The sequence below is a fragment of the Astyanax mexicanus genome, chromosome 8 (genome assembly GCF_023375975.1).
Source record: "Astyanax mexicanus isolate ESR-SI-001 chromosome 8, AstMex3_surface, whole genome shotgun sequence".
Lineage (NCBI taxonomy): Eukaryota > Metazoa > Chordata > Actinopteri > Characiformes > Acestrorhamphidae > Astyanax > Astyanax mexicanus.
In genome coordinates, this window is record NC_064415.1 from 45,536,297 (window position 1) to 45,552,335 (window position 16,039).

Here is a 16,039-nt window from a genome sequence, read left to right on the forward strand (position 1 = left end):
CAAATTTCAACTCCTCACAGTGTATTCTCTCACAAGCTCGGCCTCCAAATTTTACTACACTCAAAACACTCAAAGTTCATCAGCTCCGATTTTCTTCGTGATTCAGCGATAGCAGCAGACGTGTCTTTTTACCTCAAACTCTCGAATTTGATAAGTAGTGTAAGAAAAAAAGGACGTCTCTTCGAACTTGATAAAAAATGGTCAGTCTTTATTATAGGAAGCAGTTGCGAGACGTGGATGTAACTCGGGTTCAGCGGAGCTGGACTGAACAACGAGCAGCTAAAGAACACACCATATATACATTTGAGAAATACCCCTTTCTATCTAAGCTCCTCCTGTTAAGGATGTGGTACCAAATGTGAATTATTGAGAGGAGAGCAGCTGACTCTTGATTAAATCATGACACCTTCATGTCTTGGCCAGATCCCTCTGATTGTGATGGTTGTTGAATACATGTCTTCACAGAAGAACTATTGAAGCCCTTCTTGGTTTGCCTTATTTGAATGTTAATGATGCCATTGAGCCTTTTGGTCAGTACTGTAATTCTTACAGTAGTGGCATTAAATATATTTTGTATGGTTTTACCGTGTATTAAATGTGTTTTTTAATTCTAAATACTAAATGCATTTTTATTAATCCTGTGGAATCCTTTTTGGGCTCCTTTAATTAGTCAGTTAGCTAGCTAGCTAACCTAACTAATGCTAGCTGAGGTAAAACTGGAAATTTCTCACAATAAACTGGCTAGCTAAGATAGCTAAGGAGAAGAATTAACCTACGTCCTCTTAAACAACTAAAATTGCTCAGCTAGCTGATGTGAAATATTGACTTCTTAAAAGAAACAGTTAATATAGCTGGTTAGCTAGCTGACGTGAGGCTTGGGTTAAATGGGGAACCTCTTGCCAAAAAAAACTAGCTAACCTAGCTAGCTAGCTAGCCTGCTTATGTAAAACGGGCAACTTATCGCAAGAAACAACCTAAGTTAAGTTAAGTAGCTAGCTAGCTGAGGTGAAACTGATTGTTCTTTCAGGAAACCAATGCTAGCTATCTAGTTAAATGGCACTATGATGATGTCAGGGCCCTGAGCCCATCACCACCCACCAAGAACCTCTTATGTACATTTTATTAAAGACAATAAAGAGACACTAACACAGTACTTACCTGACTCCTGTAGAAATGGTGGCGCGTGAGACACCCAGCAACTTAAGGTCTAGGTAGAGACAAAGGGTTGTCCTGGGCAGGCCCGTAGCCAGCATTGTGATGGTGGGGATCTTTTTCCCCCAAAAGTGGACTTCATTTGGCTCTCTACTCCAATGCCCCCTAAATACACAAGCACACTTCAAACCTTTTAATTTAGACATATTTTATTCATTATAAGTTTGTTGTGAATCTGTTGTTGCTGTCCTTATTTGTTCGTCTGTTGCTCCCCACTGTTAACATAAATTTGATATAAATGTAATTGTTACTCAAACTTCCTACATCTGTGATGTGACTTCATTGTCTGTCTCTGTTGCTCACCTCAGTTGTCTGTTGCTTTGTTCCATTGTCTCTGTTGCTGCCCTCCATTGTCTGTCTCTGATGTTGCTGTCCTTTATTGTCTATCTCTCTACTATTGACATAAATAGATAAGAATTACTTCATTAGGAACACTATCGGTATGGTCATTAAAACTTAAGCATGAATTAATAATAATATAAATTGAAGTGTTCTGTCTTATTCAAATCTTCCTACAACTGTGCTGGGACTTCGTTGTCTCTCTCTGTTGCCTAGGTCTGTTGTTGCTCTCCCTCCTCTATATCTCTCTTGCTGTGTGTCTCTATTGCGTTCCTTCATTGTCTGTCTGTTTTTCCTCTCCTTTAGGGTCATTTTACGGGAAATCAGACATTTTGGGACCCAACCGACATCAAACTTTGTGTGCATTTTTAGTGGCAATGTAGAAAAACTGCATTTGCATGAATCTGGCACTAATATTTCAGAGGTTGTTCATGACATTGCAGGCTGTGTGGAAAAGATACTTACCATTTTAAAATATAGTTTTTTTATATTCAGATTTTAGTATTTTAATAATCTATACTCGGCTAACTGTTGAGTTCAATGTTGTTTGTGTACTCTGTAAAAATCCGGAGAGGCAGACGGTTCGAATGGTGTATAACATGTCCGCATTCGATCAAATATGGACGTACGAAAAACGCAAATATGAAAATAATATTTCATAACTTTCATAAACTAGGCATATTTCGCCCTAAATGTTTATTTTCTGAAAGGAGATACGGCTAAATAGGTTAGATAACTGAAAAGCTTTAAAATGGTATATTGGGTGTCTATTTTGAACCTATAAGTATTCATAAACACAGCCAGATATCAAATGGGGTGGGGGTGGGGGTAGGGGTGATCGAACGAACCCTTCGATCCCCCCCTGGCTACGGGCCTGCTGGGGCAGAGGGGCCTGGGTACCGGTGGAGAAAAGAAAATATTAAAAGGTTATGTAAATTAGTTACTGTTGTACCTATGTATATACTTACCTGGATATCCTTCGTCGCATGCATGCCTGTATTGTCCATTGTTTGAATGTCTTGTAAACATTACGTGTCTATTATTCCACCTGCTTATAATGTAATTTACCTGTTGGTTTAGTCCTGGGAGGGCTATAGGGTATTTAAGGCAGGTGAGCGAACTACCTGGGCACCCTGGGGTTAACACGGGACGCAGGCCACTAGGATTGTGTGAAACCTAAACACTTTGCCACTTAGTGTTGTCCAGAGGTGGAGCAGTCTTCCCACCTGTTATTTCATACCAGCATAAATAGTGTATAGTTTGTTTTTTTGTGTGCCTTTGTTTTGTTTTCTGTTTTTTTTTTTTGGGGTGTTTTTGCAGAATAAACACGTTGAAAAGGAATCCTTACCTGTCTTCTGAGCCTTTTGGCGTCTCACTGACCTAACCCTCTGGTACCTGTCCTTTCATCCCCACACTACCACAGGCACGGTCTCAAATTCAAATAAAAATTTTGGCGTTTGAAGTCCTAGCATGTAGGTTAGCCAGATAAGTTCTGTCGCTACCATTTAAGGTGGAGTTTTTTTCTGGTCCACCTTAAACTACACAATAGGTAAGTTTTGTGCTGCATTCGACATTACTCCTCTTGTACCCTACTGCAATTTGATCCATATTTATTATGTGTTTTTATGTGTTTAAATGTGATGCATTTTAAATAAAAATACCAAGAACCTGAACAATAAAAACGGATATGTTTTCGTCTTTATTTTATTTTATTTTCACTATTCAATGTTTAACACTGTAATAATAATAATTAATATTTACTTTTTGTTGTGTGGGACCATATTTACTCCAAATGGTGTAAAATGAACTCTTTAAGTGTTGTAAATTGAACACTGCACAGTGCCATATTAACACTAAACATTTAACACTGCTTTCAGTGTAATTTTTACTCTCTGTAGAGTGGGACCATATATGCTCCAAAGTAGTGTAAAATTAACCCTTTAGGTGTTGCTACAACACTAATGAACAACACTAGCATGAGTAAATGGAACACTGCACAGTGCCATATTAACACTAAACATTTAACACTGCCATCAGTGTAATTTTTACACTTTCTAGAGTGGGACCATAAATGCTCCGAAGGAGTGTTAAAGTTAAAGGTTTGATCCAGCACTACTAATTTTACTGTGTAGTCAACAGTCTCACATCACACGATCTTACCTAAAAATTGTCAAAAATAATTCCTCAGTTTTTATTGTTCGATGCTAAAGTATTTTATGCTTTCATATTAAGAAGATAATGGCAAACTAAATTTTAAATTCACCGTGAACTTTTGAAGTAAAGTTCTTATTCTTTAGAAATGTAAAAGTCTGTTTTCACTAATACTGTCTCATTTGAGGAGTTGAATTGAATGATAATCCAGGAAAAAATATGTCAAAAGAAGTGAATGAGGAGAATGAAGATAATGCCCTGGAATTTAGACAAAAGTGCAATTTGATTATATTATATAATATAAAAAGACAACTATATTAAACGACATGCTATGGTCAGATGGTCGTATACTCTTGGCTTGAACGCTGCTTCAGTGCTCGAGTAGCTCGGGGATCCGCTGATCTTGGCTGAGCTCCTGCTGGGCTGCTGTTGCGCGGAGCGGTCGGTAGGCAGAGGGAGGACTGGGAGGAGAGCGGCTGCATTGTAACTGTGGAGCAGAAGAACAGAGGGAAAAGGGGAAAGTGGGCTACAGATCACACTCCACTGGAGACACAGAGCCTGAAGTCGCGGAGTGAGAAACACCGGCTTCGTAAACAGCGAAGATGAAGATCAGGTGACGATTTACCGGTGTGTTTCAGGCTGATTGTGTGGACAAGGGGTGAAACTTAATCCAGTGACCGAGGAGTGAAAGGCCAAGTCCGGATCTGTCGCTCCGAGGAGAGCTGCTTTCTGAACAGCAGCCCGAGCAGCTGCTCACCTCCCGACCCCCCGAGGAGCTCCCAGCAGCACGCGGGACACGGCTCCCTCCACACACGCGCTACAGTCCTGCGCCCAGACTTAATATAAACTACATTATCCGGGTTAACGTTAGCCCAGTCTGGGTCCAAACGGACCGCTCTGCAGTGCGGAGTGACTCAAACCACACAGGGAAATGAGAAAATAAAACAGCACAGAACTCTGTTTAGCGATCCCGAGAAGAACTTCTTCAGACTTGTCTCTGTTTATCCGCTCGGGGGTCCGGGTCCGCCTGCAGACTCACACGGTCGCGTGCGGCTTTCGGGCTAAATGGTGAATAAACGCCGATCAGGGGTCGCTGATTAAAGTGCTGTAGGCTCTGATACTTTAATCCGGCGCAAAAGTTGGAGGTAAAGCGGCGGAAGTCCCTCCTGGATGGAAGATCTGTCGGGAATGTACCGTGTTGGTGCTTCTGGCACAGAGACGGATTCGATGGCTGGCGACGTGGACTCGGTTCAAGAAGGCATTATTTCTTTAGACCCGGTGTTGGACGGCATTTTAACCGACTCGTTTTGCCAGCAGCAAGGATGGGTCCGAGTGCACGGTAAGTTAGATTGGTCACATCGCTGTTCGAAAGTCCAGTGAATCAATGTTTTTGTTCCGGTTATAAGAAGCAGCGGATGAAGAGGTGTTTTGATGACCAGCGGTCGTGTTTAATCTGTATTTCATACAACACTAATATAAGTGAAATGACAATAACTTCGTTACCATTACGACTACCTAATAAGTGTGTGTGAGGTTTATAAAAAGACAGGAGGCGAACAAGAACAATGAGAGACTAATGCATTTGTTCTTTATCTTTCAATGTGTGTAAATTCAAAACATTTACATTTACTGAAACCCTAATCCCGACTCAAATGGACAAACTAATTAACTAATAATTGATCATGATGGCGCTGCAGAGTTAACATTAAAAGAAACAAGGGTGCTGACAATTATTTTTGTGAAAAGTATATAAAGTTAGTACTGTCTACCTGCACACAGTAGTATGAGTTGGAAATAATTAACTGTGAGGCAGACTTTAAAGCATCATCAGGAAAAGTATTATATTTCCTCTTCTGCTAAAGACTGTACTTAAAAAAGAATATCAGTTAAATAAGTGGTTTGTTTTGCATTGTCTTAGTTCATGCATTAGTTCATGTCTTCCTAATGTGCGTTTGGTAATGTCACAGTAGTTTCCTTTGTGTTTCGCAGGTAGGAACTGTGTTGTCATTTCCTTTGTTATTCTTCCACTGCAGACTAAAACTGGTGTGATATTGAGACAGCAGTGAGTCACAGCCATATATACCAGTGATTACAGCCATTTCCTTTCTTACCTCTGTTTAGCCTGCATTTAGTTGCTTGGCATTCTCAGAACACTAAGAGCACATGAAGCCCACTGGCATCCATAACATGATTCTCTCTGGTGTGAGAAGAGTTTGAGAATTTCTTTTACCTAGCTTATGTAATCTATTGATATTATGAGTAAGACAGTTTACCAGAATGTCCTTCTTTATTGCTAGATTTATCTTCACAACCTATTAAAGAAATGTGTAATGGGCAACCTCCTGGCTCCTGGTATAGTTCATTTCTATCCAAGTTCCTTTTAAAATCTGAACTAGGCTTTTCTATATTTCTAAACAATTCCTAAATTTAAAGGTTAAAATATGTTCGCCTTGGACAGCTGAAACCAAATCGAGAGCTTTGTTGCAATGTTCCCACACAATCATTTACAGATGTGAATGCAGGATTCTGGGCCTTGAACCAGGTTTATTAAAAGCAAAAGGAGATTGCCTTTGCTTAAACTTTAGGAAACTTTTTTTTTTTTTTTACAGAAATAAAACTTTTTACCTTCTGGTGTCTTAAAGTTGTAGTCTTGTGGTGGGTTAAAGGTAACTGTTTTTAGCAACTAAGTTTTCTCTGTCTGTGCTCAGAAGGGAAGATAGGGATGGAATGGTCAGTTTGGTGAATAGTGCAGTTGTGTTCACAGTGAACGTGTCCAGCACTTGGTTGTTTCGCATGATGTGTACCCTGCTGTTGCCCCTCCACCCTCAAACTCTGTTGCCTTCTTAACTCACCGGCGGGGAGTGTCGCACACCAGAGCCAGGGTACTGTGATGTAAGCAGACCATTTTGTGAATGACCTCATTGGGCAGGCACCAACTCTTCACTCTGTTCCAAATGCAGAAAAACTCAGTAAGGCAGTGCTGCGTCTCTTCTTGCTGTCCTGCTGCTCTTCCGCTCGCCACTCTCATTTGTCTGTTGTGTTCCTCTTTTGTCATTAAGGGAAGCTTGGTTTAGCTCACCTCCTTAATTTCCATTGTTAAACAGCTGTTCTTTACATATACTTTACAGTAATGTGGTGTTGGCACATGTATTGGCAGTATGTTTGATTATTTGTAGTTGCTCCCAGTGGTGACAGTGACTGTTTTTCAATTTGTTTTAATTAAAATAGTGAAGCACAGTTGAATGCCTGCAAAAGTGCAGTTGAGAGGGTGCAGTTGAGAAAGTGCAGTTGAGGTCAAAGTGGAGCAGCTTTGATATCTCATTGCTTTACATTCTGGTTATGCATTTTTTTTTTAGAAATCACCCATGTTAAAAACCATAATGATTAGAATTTTATATATTATACAGCAAATTGAACAGAATTCAACAGAAACACACACAATGTTATTGGAGTCTACAATAAATAATATAGACCTGCACCATATTTAAAAGGCTGTCTGCAGATCTTTAAAAAGACGTAAGGAACCGTTTGGATTATATTTTCTGTAGTACCTCATAACATGATCAGGAAGTATCATCATATATTAACTAGCAGCTCTTGACAGCAGATCTTCAGCCAGTTTTAATAGAAAACTCTATCCAGCGTTTGAATATTGGACTCCTGTAGCCATTTCACACTCACTCGCATTTATTACTGATTATTCCTTAAAATTAATTTATCTAAAAATATGCCTTTACTTTGTCTTAAAATGTCTTAAATCCACCGACACAGTTTTGCTTTTATTTTATTTTTTGCAGTGTTCAAAAAGTTCAAAATATTGATTTGTCAAAAACACAAATCACAACCTTACTGTGAAGTTTGTAAACTTAATATAGGTGTTTTCGTTATGTTGAAAATGGTCTATTTTTTTTTTTTTGGTGTTACAAAGCCTTAGGTTTATTTTCTTCATACTAGGGGTGTGCCATATTGTATTGTATGCAATATTTTCGCCAACATTTTTGAATATCATAAACGACATTATACCCTGAAATATCATACCATATCACCCACCCCTAATTATCACATCAGGGTACTCCTTTTTTGCTGTTTTTAGCAAAAGAAAAAGTCACACTGTTTTCATTTCCTATTATATATTTACTAGAGTCCATCTGTCCAGTATCATTTATTTTACTTTAATCCTGGATAAATGGAGATATTTGAAGTGCATTATTAGTATCATGACATTCTGGATCATTGACCTCTGTTACAAATCTAATGAAAATTCTTATAATGCCATAATTTTATGCAATAATAAAATTAAATTTTCATTTCGTTTCAGTAGAGTATTTTTGAAATTTTCTTTTTTTTTTGTCGTCATATCGCCAAGAGTATCGTTATCGTGTACAATGAAATATCATGAATTAGTTGCTAACTAATTCAGCCCAGGGGTGTAGCAGCAAATTCTGGGCCCTGTAAACTCTCAATGTCTGCGGGCCCAAAGGAACGTGAGCGGAAAAATAAATCTGGATTTTCATGGGCCCCTCTTCCTATTCGGGCCCTGGGTAGTCAGGTCCACTAATCCACCACATCAAACTAGGGCTGGCCCGAATAGCGTTTTTTGAGCTCCGGATATTCGGCACTGATTCGAAGCGAATATTCGAATATTCGTTTTTAAAAAAAGAGGTAAAAAAAAAAAAGCAAATCACGGCCCCTTTAATCCACTGAAAAATGTTCAATTTGCTCTGACCGACGAGACATATTCACCCCGGATTTTTGGTGTTTTTATCCCGGATTTTTGTGTTTTCACCCCATATTTTTTCTGTGTTTTTAGTCCAGATTTCTTTGTGTTTTCATCCCGGAATTTCTGCTGCTCCACACCGAGGCTGCTGCTGCACGGTTTCTCCGCTGCGCAAGCCAGCCCAGTAAATTGCTGTTTGTGTTTTCACACTTAGGCTATTTGCTTAAAAAAACAAACAAAAAAACGTTTGTTCAGGAAGTATTTTATATTCTTAAACATTGTTAATTATATTAGAGGACAGTCATTGTAAACTGTACTTGGTCTATTTCGGTTAAAGGTTTTGTGCAGGGCATATTACTGATTTTGTATTTTTGCACTTGGGCTATAAGCTCAATATTAAATATTTCGTTTGCTTAGAAATTATTTTATATTTTTAAACCATTTTAAATTATATTAGATAAGAGGAAATTCGTTCAGACATCATTTTTGTAGGCCAGGCTTTTGTAACCGATTTAGCCCCTACTGTTGCCACATTACCCCTTACGTTTTATTATATAAATCAGTTTCGAAGAGCCTGCATTTTTTTTATCATGTATAATAGAGGTCTGCGCGAGACTGATTTTTAAACCCACTCTTCCACGCTCCCGCGTTTCTGTCTCGTTACCGCGCCACATACACATTTCTGCCGCTCCCGCCCCACGTTCCTAATATAAATTAAATAAACTACATTTAATGCTTCAAATTTACTTATATATTTATTAAAACAGCAGCGCTGAATAGTGTGGTCCCTTTCCTTACCCCAGTCCAAACACCATCGGTGTGTGCGTGTGTGTGTCGGTCCATCCTGCGCGTTGAGAGTTTTCTTTAGGTTTTTTTTTTTACAATTATTACAGTTTTCTTAACTATTTATTAATTTGCTCCCGCATCGTCTGGATTAAACTCCCGCTCCAGCCAATAACAGTTCAGTTCTGTCCCGCGCGCAAGATATTCTGACGGGACCCGCGAGAACAGAAGTGGTTAGAGTGAGGTGGAACTCTGGAAAGGAGAAAAAAAACGAATATCCGAATACCAAAATTAAAAACCGAATACCTACTCAACGAACGAATATCCGAATACCCGAATATTCGGGTCCAGCCCTACATCAAACCAACACACTACCACGCCAACTACCACGCCAATGATTCAGCCACCCGAGAATTAAAATTTTGTTTCATATTCACATTTTAAATTCCCCCTTAAAATGGTGCACATGCTGCATTTAAGCTTGTAGTAGATGTTTTAGAAGTGCTTAAACACTTTTATACATTTCTGCTTATGTTTAGAAATTAAAAAACGTCCGCTACATTTGGATTCTTGTATAAAGTTGTTTTGTGTTCAAAACTATTCAACCCTCACTGCAGTAAAGTTTTCAGCAAGTTTAACATTTATTTTTTTCCTTGTTCTCAATTTGGTTAAATAAGGACTTGTATAATAGACAAATGCAACTTAAATTAAACATTCCTGCAAATGTCCTTTTTTGTGATTTCCTCATTGACATAATTATTCAATCTCTTTAAGAATACCACTTTCAAGATAAGCAGTTTTTATCAGGCAGTAAAAGCACTTGTAGACGTGAACAAAACCACCGTGAGAACATTAGCTGGACGTGGCAGAAGGAGGATGCTGTCGGCGATTGCTGTCCAGAACCTGAAATAAAAGTTGGAGAAATATTCCTGGCTGACAGCTGAGAAACTGCTACAGGAATTATCAGATGGAGGTACTCAGGTTTCGGCCCAGAAAATAAGGTGCACGCTGCAAGATGAAGGCCTCTGTACCAGAACTAGAGCTTAGACTGGGCCCAAAAAACCCGACCCATAAACTGGCTGTTTTCGGGCTGTTTGAATGAGCGAAATATGATCAGAGTTATGTTAATTAACACTGTAACATAAAAGCATAGAACTACTATTTAATTAAAATGATTTTTAAGAACAGCTACACACAGTGCTGCAAGTCAAACACGGACAAGCGGAGGAGTTCCCGTGTGTGCAGAACTACGTAAGATTTTTCATTTTTCATTATAGTTTAATTTTATTTTGTTTGTTTTTTTTCTCCTACAGTTCCGTAAGTTTTAATTTGTTTTTAGAGTGGGCTTGCTAGTTTTTTATTAGTTTTCACACATCTAATCAGAGAGATCAATCGAAGTAACAAACGAGAGAGAGAGAGAGAGAGACAGACACTGGTTTTCTGGTGTTCTGGTATGAGCTACTCACAGGTAAATGTTCTCACACACTGTATCTCCTGTTTCTCTTTCATCTGCCTCGCGCTCATATTGTAATCCCATACATAATTCTGCAGTTTCTCAGTGTTTTCTGTCATATTTTGTGGCTAGCGCGAGCGCTTTAAACGAGAACGAATGTCACGGACCATGAGGTGCTGTGCGCTGCCGCTGTTGTGCCGAATCCGACTCCCTGCTAAATCTGACTCCGCTTCGCGAACAGAGTCGGCACAACACCCCCCGCTGTACAACTCCGGGAGTGAAAACAGCGCTTATAAATAAATTAAACGTGAAAATGAGAGTATTCTATAAAAAAAAATCAATTTGTATTAGTTTTATAAACACAATACAGTTCCAGTTAGTTGCATTTTTTTCTTTTAATGATCATTTTTATTAGATTTTATTAGAACACAAATGTTTTTTCACTTTCAGTTTAGTTATTTTGTTCGTTTTCGTTAACAATAATAATCCCGATTTCGGTTCGGGACTCAGGTCAGGTCGGGTTCGGGCAGAGAAACTAAGCTCTAGCCAGAACTTCCAGGCACATCCCCCAAAGTGTAAGAAGAGTTGACTCCAGTATGCTAGGGTTTTGGGGACCTGTTCTCTGGAGTGACAAACAATATTAGAATGCTTTGGGCCTGTAGCTCAGCGATATGTCTAGAGGTGGAAGAACTAGGCTTGCACAGAAAATAACACCTTGCCTACTGTGAAAGATGATGGTGGGTCAGTCATGCTCTGGGACTGCTTCACTTCTTAAGGTACAGGGTATCTCCACCGTGTGGAAGTACCATGATTTCAGTTAACTACCTGGAGATCTTGGGTAGAAATATCATGCTGTAGTCACCGGAACTGAACCCAATCGAGATGATTTGGGGTGAGCTGAACCGCAAAGTAAAGGCAAAGGGGCAACAAGTGCTAAAAAACTCTGGGAACTCCTTCAAGACTGTTGGAAAACCATTTCAGGTGACCACCTCTTGAAGCTCATTGAGAGAATGATGCCAAGAGTGTGCAAAGCAGTAATCAGAGCAAAGGGTGGCTATTTTGAAGAAACTAGAATAGTTTTGATTCATAGTTTTGATGTCTTCAGTGCGAATCTACAATGTAAATAGTCATGAAAACAAAGAAAACGCATTGAATGAGAAGGTGTTTCCAAACTTTATATATATAAGATCAGTCACAATTACTTTGGCTGATTTAATAGTGGGTATTATGGGCAAAAATCTACAGTATATTTAAAATTGCCTTTTTTCCTTTTTATAGAAACCTATTGGAAACTCAGCGCTTGTACTAGTGTGTCGCCTGTTTTGCTAGCTACAAAGTGCTGAGCATTTGTGCTATTTATGTTGTGTCTAAAATACACTGTGTTAAATTTGTTGCATAGTGGTACTATGGAACGCAAGTAGAAGTATATGCCAATTAAGAGCAAAAAACTAAAGTCACTGAACTGCACAGGTTCTGAGTAGCTGTCTCAATTACAGTGTTTCTTCTACAAAATGTTTGCTGTACTTTTATGTATTTTATGAACTGTTCTGGAGTTTGCAATTACAAATTTTTGAGACACACTTTTCATTTGAAATGACTGAAGAAAAAAAAAGGGAGCCAGGATTAAATAAGACAAGAAACACTAGGTAAGATTTAATTTTAGTTAGATAGGTAGCAGACAGTATTTAATGCCATATGAAACACACAGACTAAAATTCATACAGAGAAAGGCAGGCTGTCTTTTGAAAACACAACTAAGGCTAAGTTAGCTCAGCTAACATTGCTTGTACAAATAACTGTTATGCCATGTTTTGCCTTAAATCTACTAAGGCATCTTTAGCAGAAGGTTCAGAGTTCTGCAGAAGTAGGCAGGTACCTGTCCGTCCCTCTGATACATGCAGTCCAAAGTCAAGCCCAAGGCGTTTTCCTGAACACAGGATATCCCTTTTCCTGTTTTCATCCAATTTGTCTTTGTGGATAAATATTGCCTCGGTTGCTTTGCACAGGTTCAGCAGAAATACCCAGAAAAACAGTTTTAATTTAGTTATTCAACTATTCCCACAGCAGCAAAACATTATAAGCTTAATTCTAATTGTAATAATAGGGTTATAACTTCACTGTTGACTAGCTGTGGGCAGCACCACACTTCGTGGAACAACTATCAGACCCCCAGGCACTACAGTTTCATAACATTACATTACACATTCAGCATCCTCACCTCTAAGATTGTTTGAGACCTGTTGTGCCATTCATCCATGGCTATAACTTTATGTTGATGATAATATATGGCCCCATTTTTACAAGGATCTGTACTCAGTTCCTGGAAGCTGAAAACAACACAGTTCTTGCATGGCCAGCATTCTCACCGGACATGTCACCCTTTGAGCATGTTTGGGATGCTCTGGGTCGGCTTATACAACAGCTGGTTCCAGTTCCTGGCAATGTTCAGCAACTTTGCACAGCCATTAAAGGTGTGAAAAGGTGTGAAAGTGTTACGTTTATTTTTTTGTTCAGTGTATTTACCAAATTGTTCATTCTTACTTTGATTTATTTCTGAACATATTTTAACATTTATTTAGGCCAAAATGTGTTAAAGCTTATTTTGCCACCAAAATCATTTTGATTAGGTTTTGGGGAGAAATGGTTGTTAAATTGTCACCTAAAAGAGACTTTCCTCTGAACAAGATACTGTGATCATCTTGACCTCCCCTAGCTCAATATTTGACCTCCACAGGCCTTTGGTATAGACTTTATCCTCCATATGCCTTAATCACAGCATTTGTGCATAGCATTGTCCACATGGCCTTTAGATATTTATTACAATAGCTTGTAGTTTCCACTCATCTTTTTGGAATGAGGAGTTATTTTGGGACAAAGTGCATGCCCTACGCTTCCTGGCTTCCTCCGATATAAGACACCATGGCGCTGAAAACGGATGCAAGTATTAGGTGCAAAAGGAAGCGCTGTGTCATTTTTCGATATGTATCGTCCCTCTGTAGGAAAATTCTTATTTGTGCAAATCATATTACTCTTTAGATAAATTTACCAAAAATTGTTTATTCATTCCTACTTTGATTCATTTCTTAACATATTTTTAGCATTTAAAATAAAAATATTCTTTGAATTAAACAAAGCATTGCTTTACTCAGAAAAGTGCATGCTCACACCAGGCCTCATTTATCCTTTTGCACAAAGATGTGTAAAAAAAAATTGAGAACAGAAGATCATCCTGCAGCCAGACACACGGTGTCAAATTACTACCAAATGCCCATGTGACATGGGAGGATATACTGGGCTGGAAGTGCAGCTTTCTGTCCTTAAATAATCAAAATACTACAATTGCATATAATGCTTTGATTTACAAAAAAATCTCATAGACCAATAGTTTTTGACAATAGAATATAGAGGACATAGATGTTGTGAGACATTTTTAAAATGTCATGAAAAACATAAACTCATTTAGAACTTGATGCAGCAGCCATCTTAAATTTGGCACAGAGCAACAAAAGGCTTGAAAAGTAAACTGCTGCAATAGGAGCAATTTAAACAAACTCACATTTTAGATAGGCGGAGTCTCTCAGAAACAAAGATGGCTAAAGCTCAGACCCCCAGCTTTTCCCTTCCAAAACGTGCCACTGGAAGTGTGCCGCTGAGGGATGAGAGGACCATTTGAGCGTAGCTGTCCATTCACTTCCATTCTTTTCGGGGTGTCTTTAAACCAATAATAAATGTATTTCCAAGCCGTTTTCGATTATGACACGACCTGTGTTCTTTTTTACAAAGAACGGATTTTCTGCCATTTGATCCATAAGATTAATAATCTGTTCATATCTTTAGAAAATAACATTTTTATACAACTATGCCAACGATGACGTAAAAAGACAGCGACCCTTGATTTAAAAGTACAGAGCTGATTGAATTAGAACAGGGCCAAAGTAACCTCTTATTATGCAAATATAATACTACTACTATGAGTTATAATACATTGTAGATAGTAAGATAGTAATAAATAGAAGTAAGATAGACTATGAGAATTATAATGTATAGATATACCTGTAATTTATATTACATATTTATTATTCTTATTACTGAGTTTCTAAATGCTTGTTATATAGAAAAACTATGAATATTCTTCAGTAAATCCGTGGACTAATATTGGATATCAGTAATTCTAGTTTTTATCTGCTGTTTATTCAATAAAAGCCCCATTCTGGGACGGAATGGAGCTTTTCTCACTGTGGAGTAAATAGTTCTGTGCAGCTCCTATAAATAGTACGGTTGTTTGCACGGCACGCGGAAGATTCGCGTCATGCTGGCGCCTGCGCAATCTCTCTCTTTCCTGGTTAACGCCCCACGAGAAGCCGATCAGGAAGTGACACGATTGGCCTCACCTGGCTCCTGGTTGAAATCAGCGGGATGGCTTGGTCCAGTTAATATATACTGTCAATGCTAAAGCTTCACCAACTGCGTCTACAATTTCTCTTAAAACTATGGAATAAATTCAGAAAAATTGTAAAGAGTTTGGATATCCCAATTCGATACCAAAAGGGCACCGACCAAAATGTTTCGTTACTACCGAGTACTAAAAGGTGTAAAAATAGTTAGGGATGAAATGTGCATAAACGCAGAGAGCACGCGCAGCAGTGTAAAAACAACTGTGACAGAGCCCTGACACACAGAAATGGAGAGAGACGCGCAGAAACTCTCTCTCATTCGCGCTCTTTCTCTCTCGTTTTATACTCTTGGGTATTATAATACAGTAAAAAAAGGTCTGCCAGACCTAAACAACACTACACTATTATTACTGTCTCCTCACAATAACACTGGAAAATACCAGCATTTAAAAAAAAAAATATTAAGAATATAATTCAATTTTAAGTAATTGACACCATTTATATATATATAATTGAGTTTTGCCAGTCTAATGCTGATATTTCTTAAAAAGAACTTCTAAAAACTGAAATTGCATCCAATATGCTTAGGGAAAACATTTGTAGTTTAAGCTCAAGTAAAACTGTTTGTTGTTCAGGCTCATAGATAATAAAAAAGTCTTTTAACTTTCCGTCAGTTAGATATGTAGTATGTATCGAGTGTAATGTTGAGGTATGGTATAGTGGTCATTTTTAAACTGTATTTTGCTTTAATTCTTTTTGGTAAGAAAACCATTTGCTTTATTGACTTTGTTGACACACTGTTGTCTGTTTCGAGGTGAGAGGATTTCCTTATAGCTCTGAAACAAGAGCTGTAACGTGGGTGTGGGTTAAAAATACACCAACCCTAATTCTGTGGGGGTCTGCCTTTGCTGAGAGGAAAAACACGTGCTAGGTTTCACTCATGTTTCAGTACAAGTGTTACAATTAAGGACAAAACATGAGAAAAACACA

At 38.4% G+C, this 16,039-nt stretch overlaps 1 protein-coding gene across 1 annotated transcript in view; it reads left to right on the plus strand.

Moving 5' to 3' along the window:
* The first annotated feature begins 4,117 nt into the window (after nt 1–4,117).
* rasal2 (RAS protein activator like 2) overlaps nt 4,118–16,039 on the plus strand; it is a 207,202-nt gene continuing 195,280 nt past the window's right edge. The window contains exon 1 of the mRNA XM_049483149.1: nt 4,118–5,041. Within this exon, the coding sequence (XP_049339106.1) occupies nt 4,873–5,041 (169 nt within the window). The 5' untranslated portion in view covers nt 4,118–4,872. The remainder of the gene's footprint in view (nt 5,042–16,039) is intronic.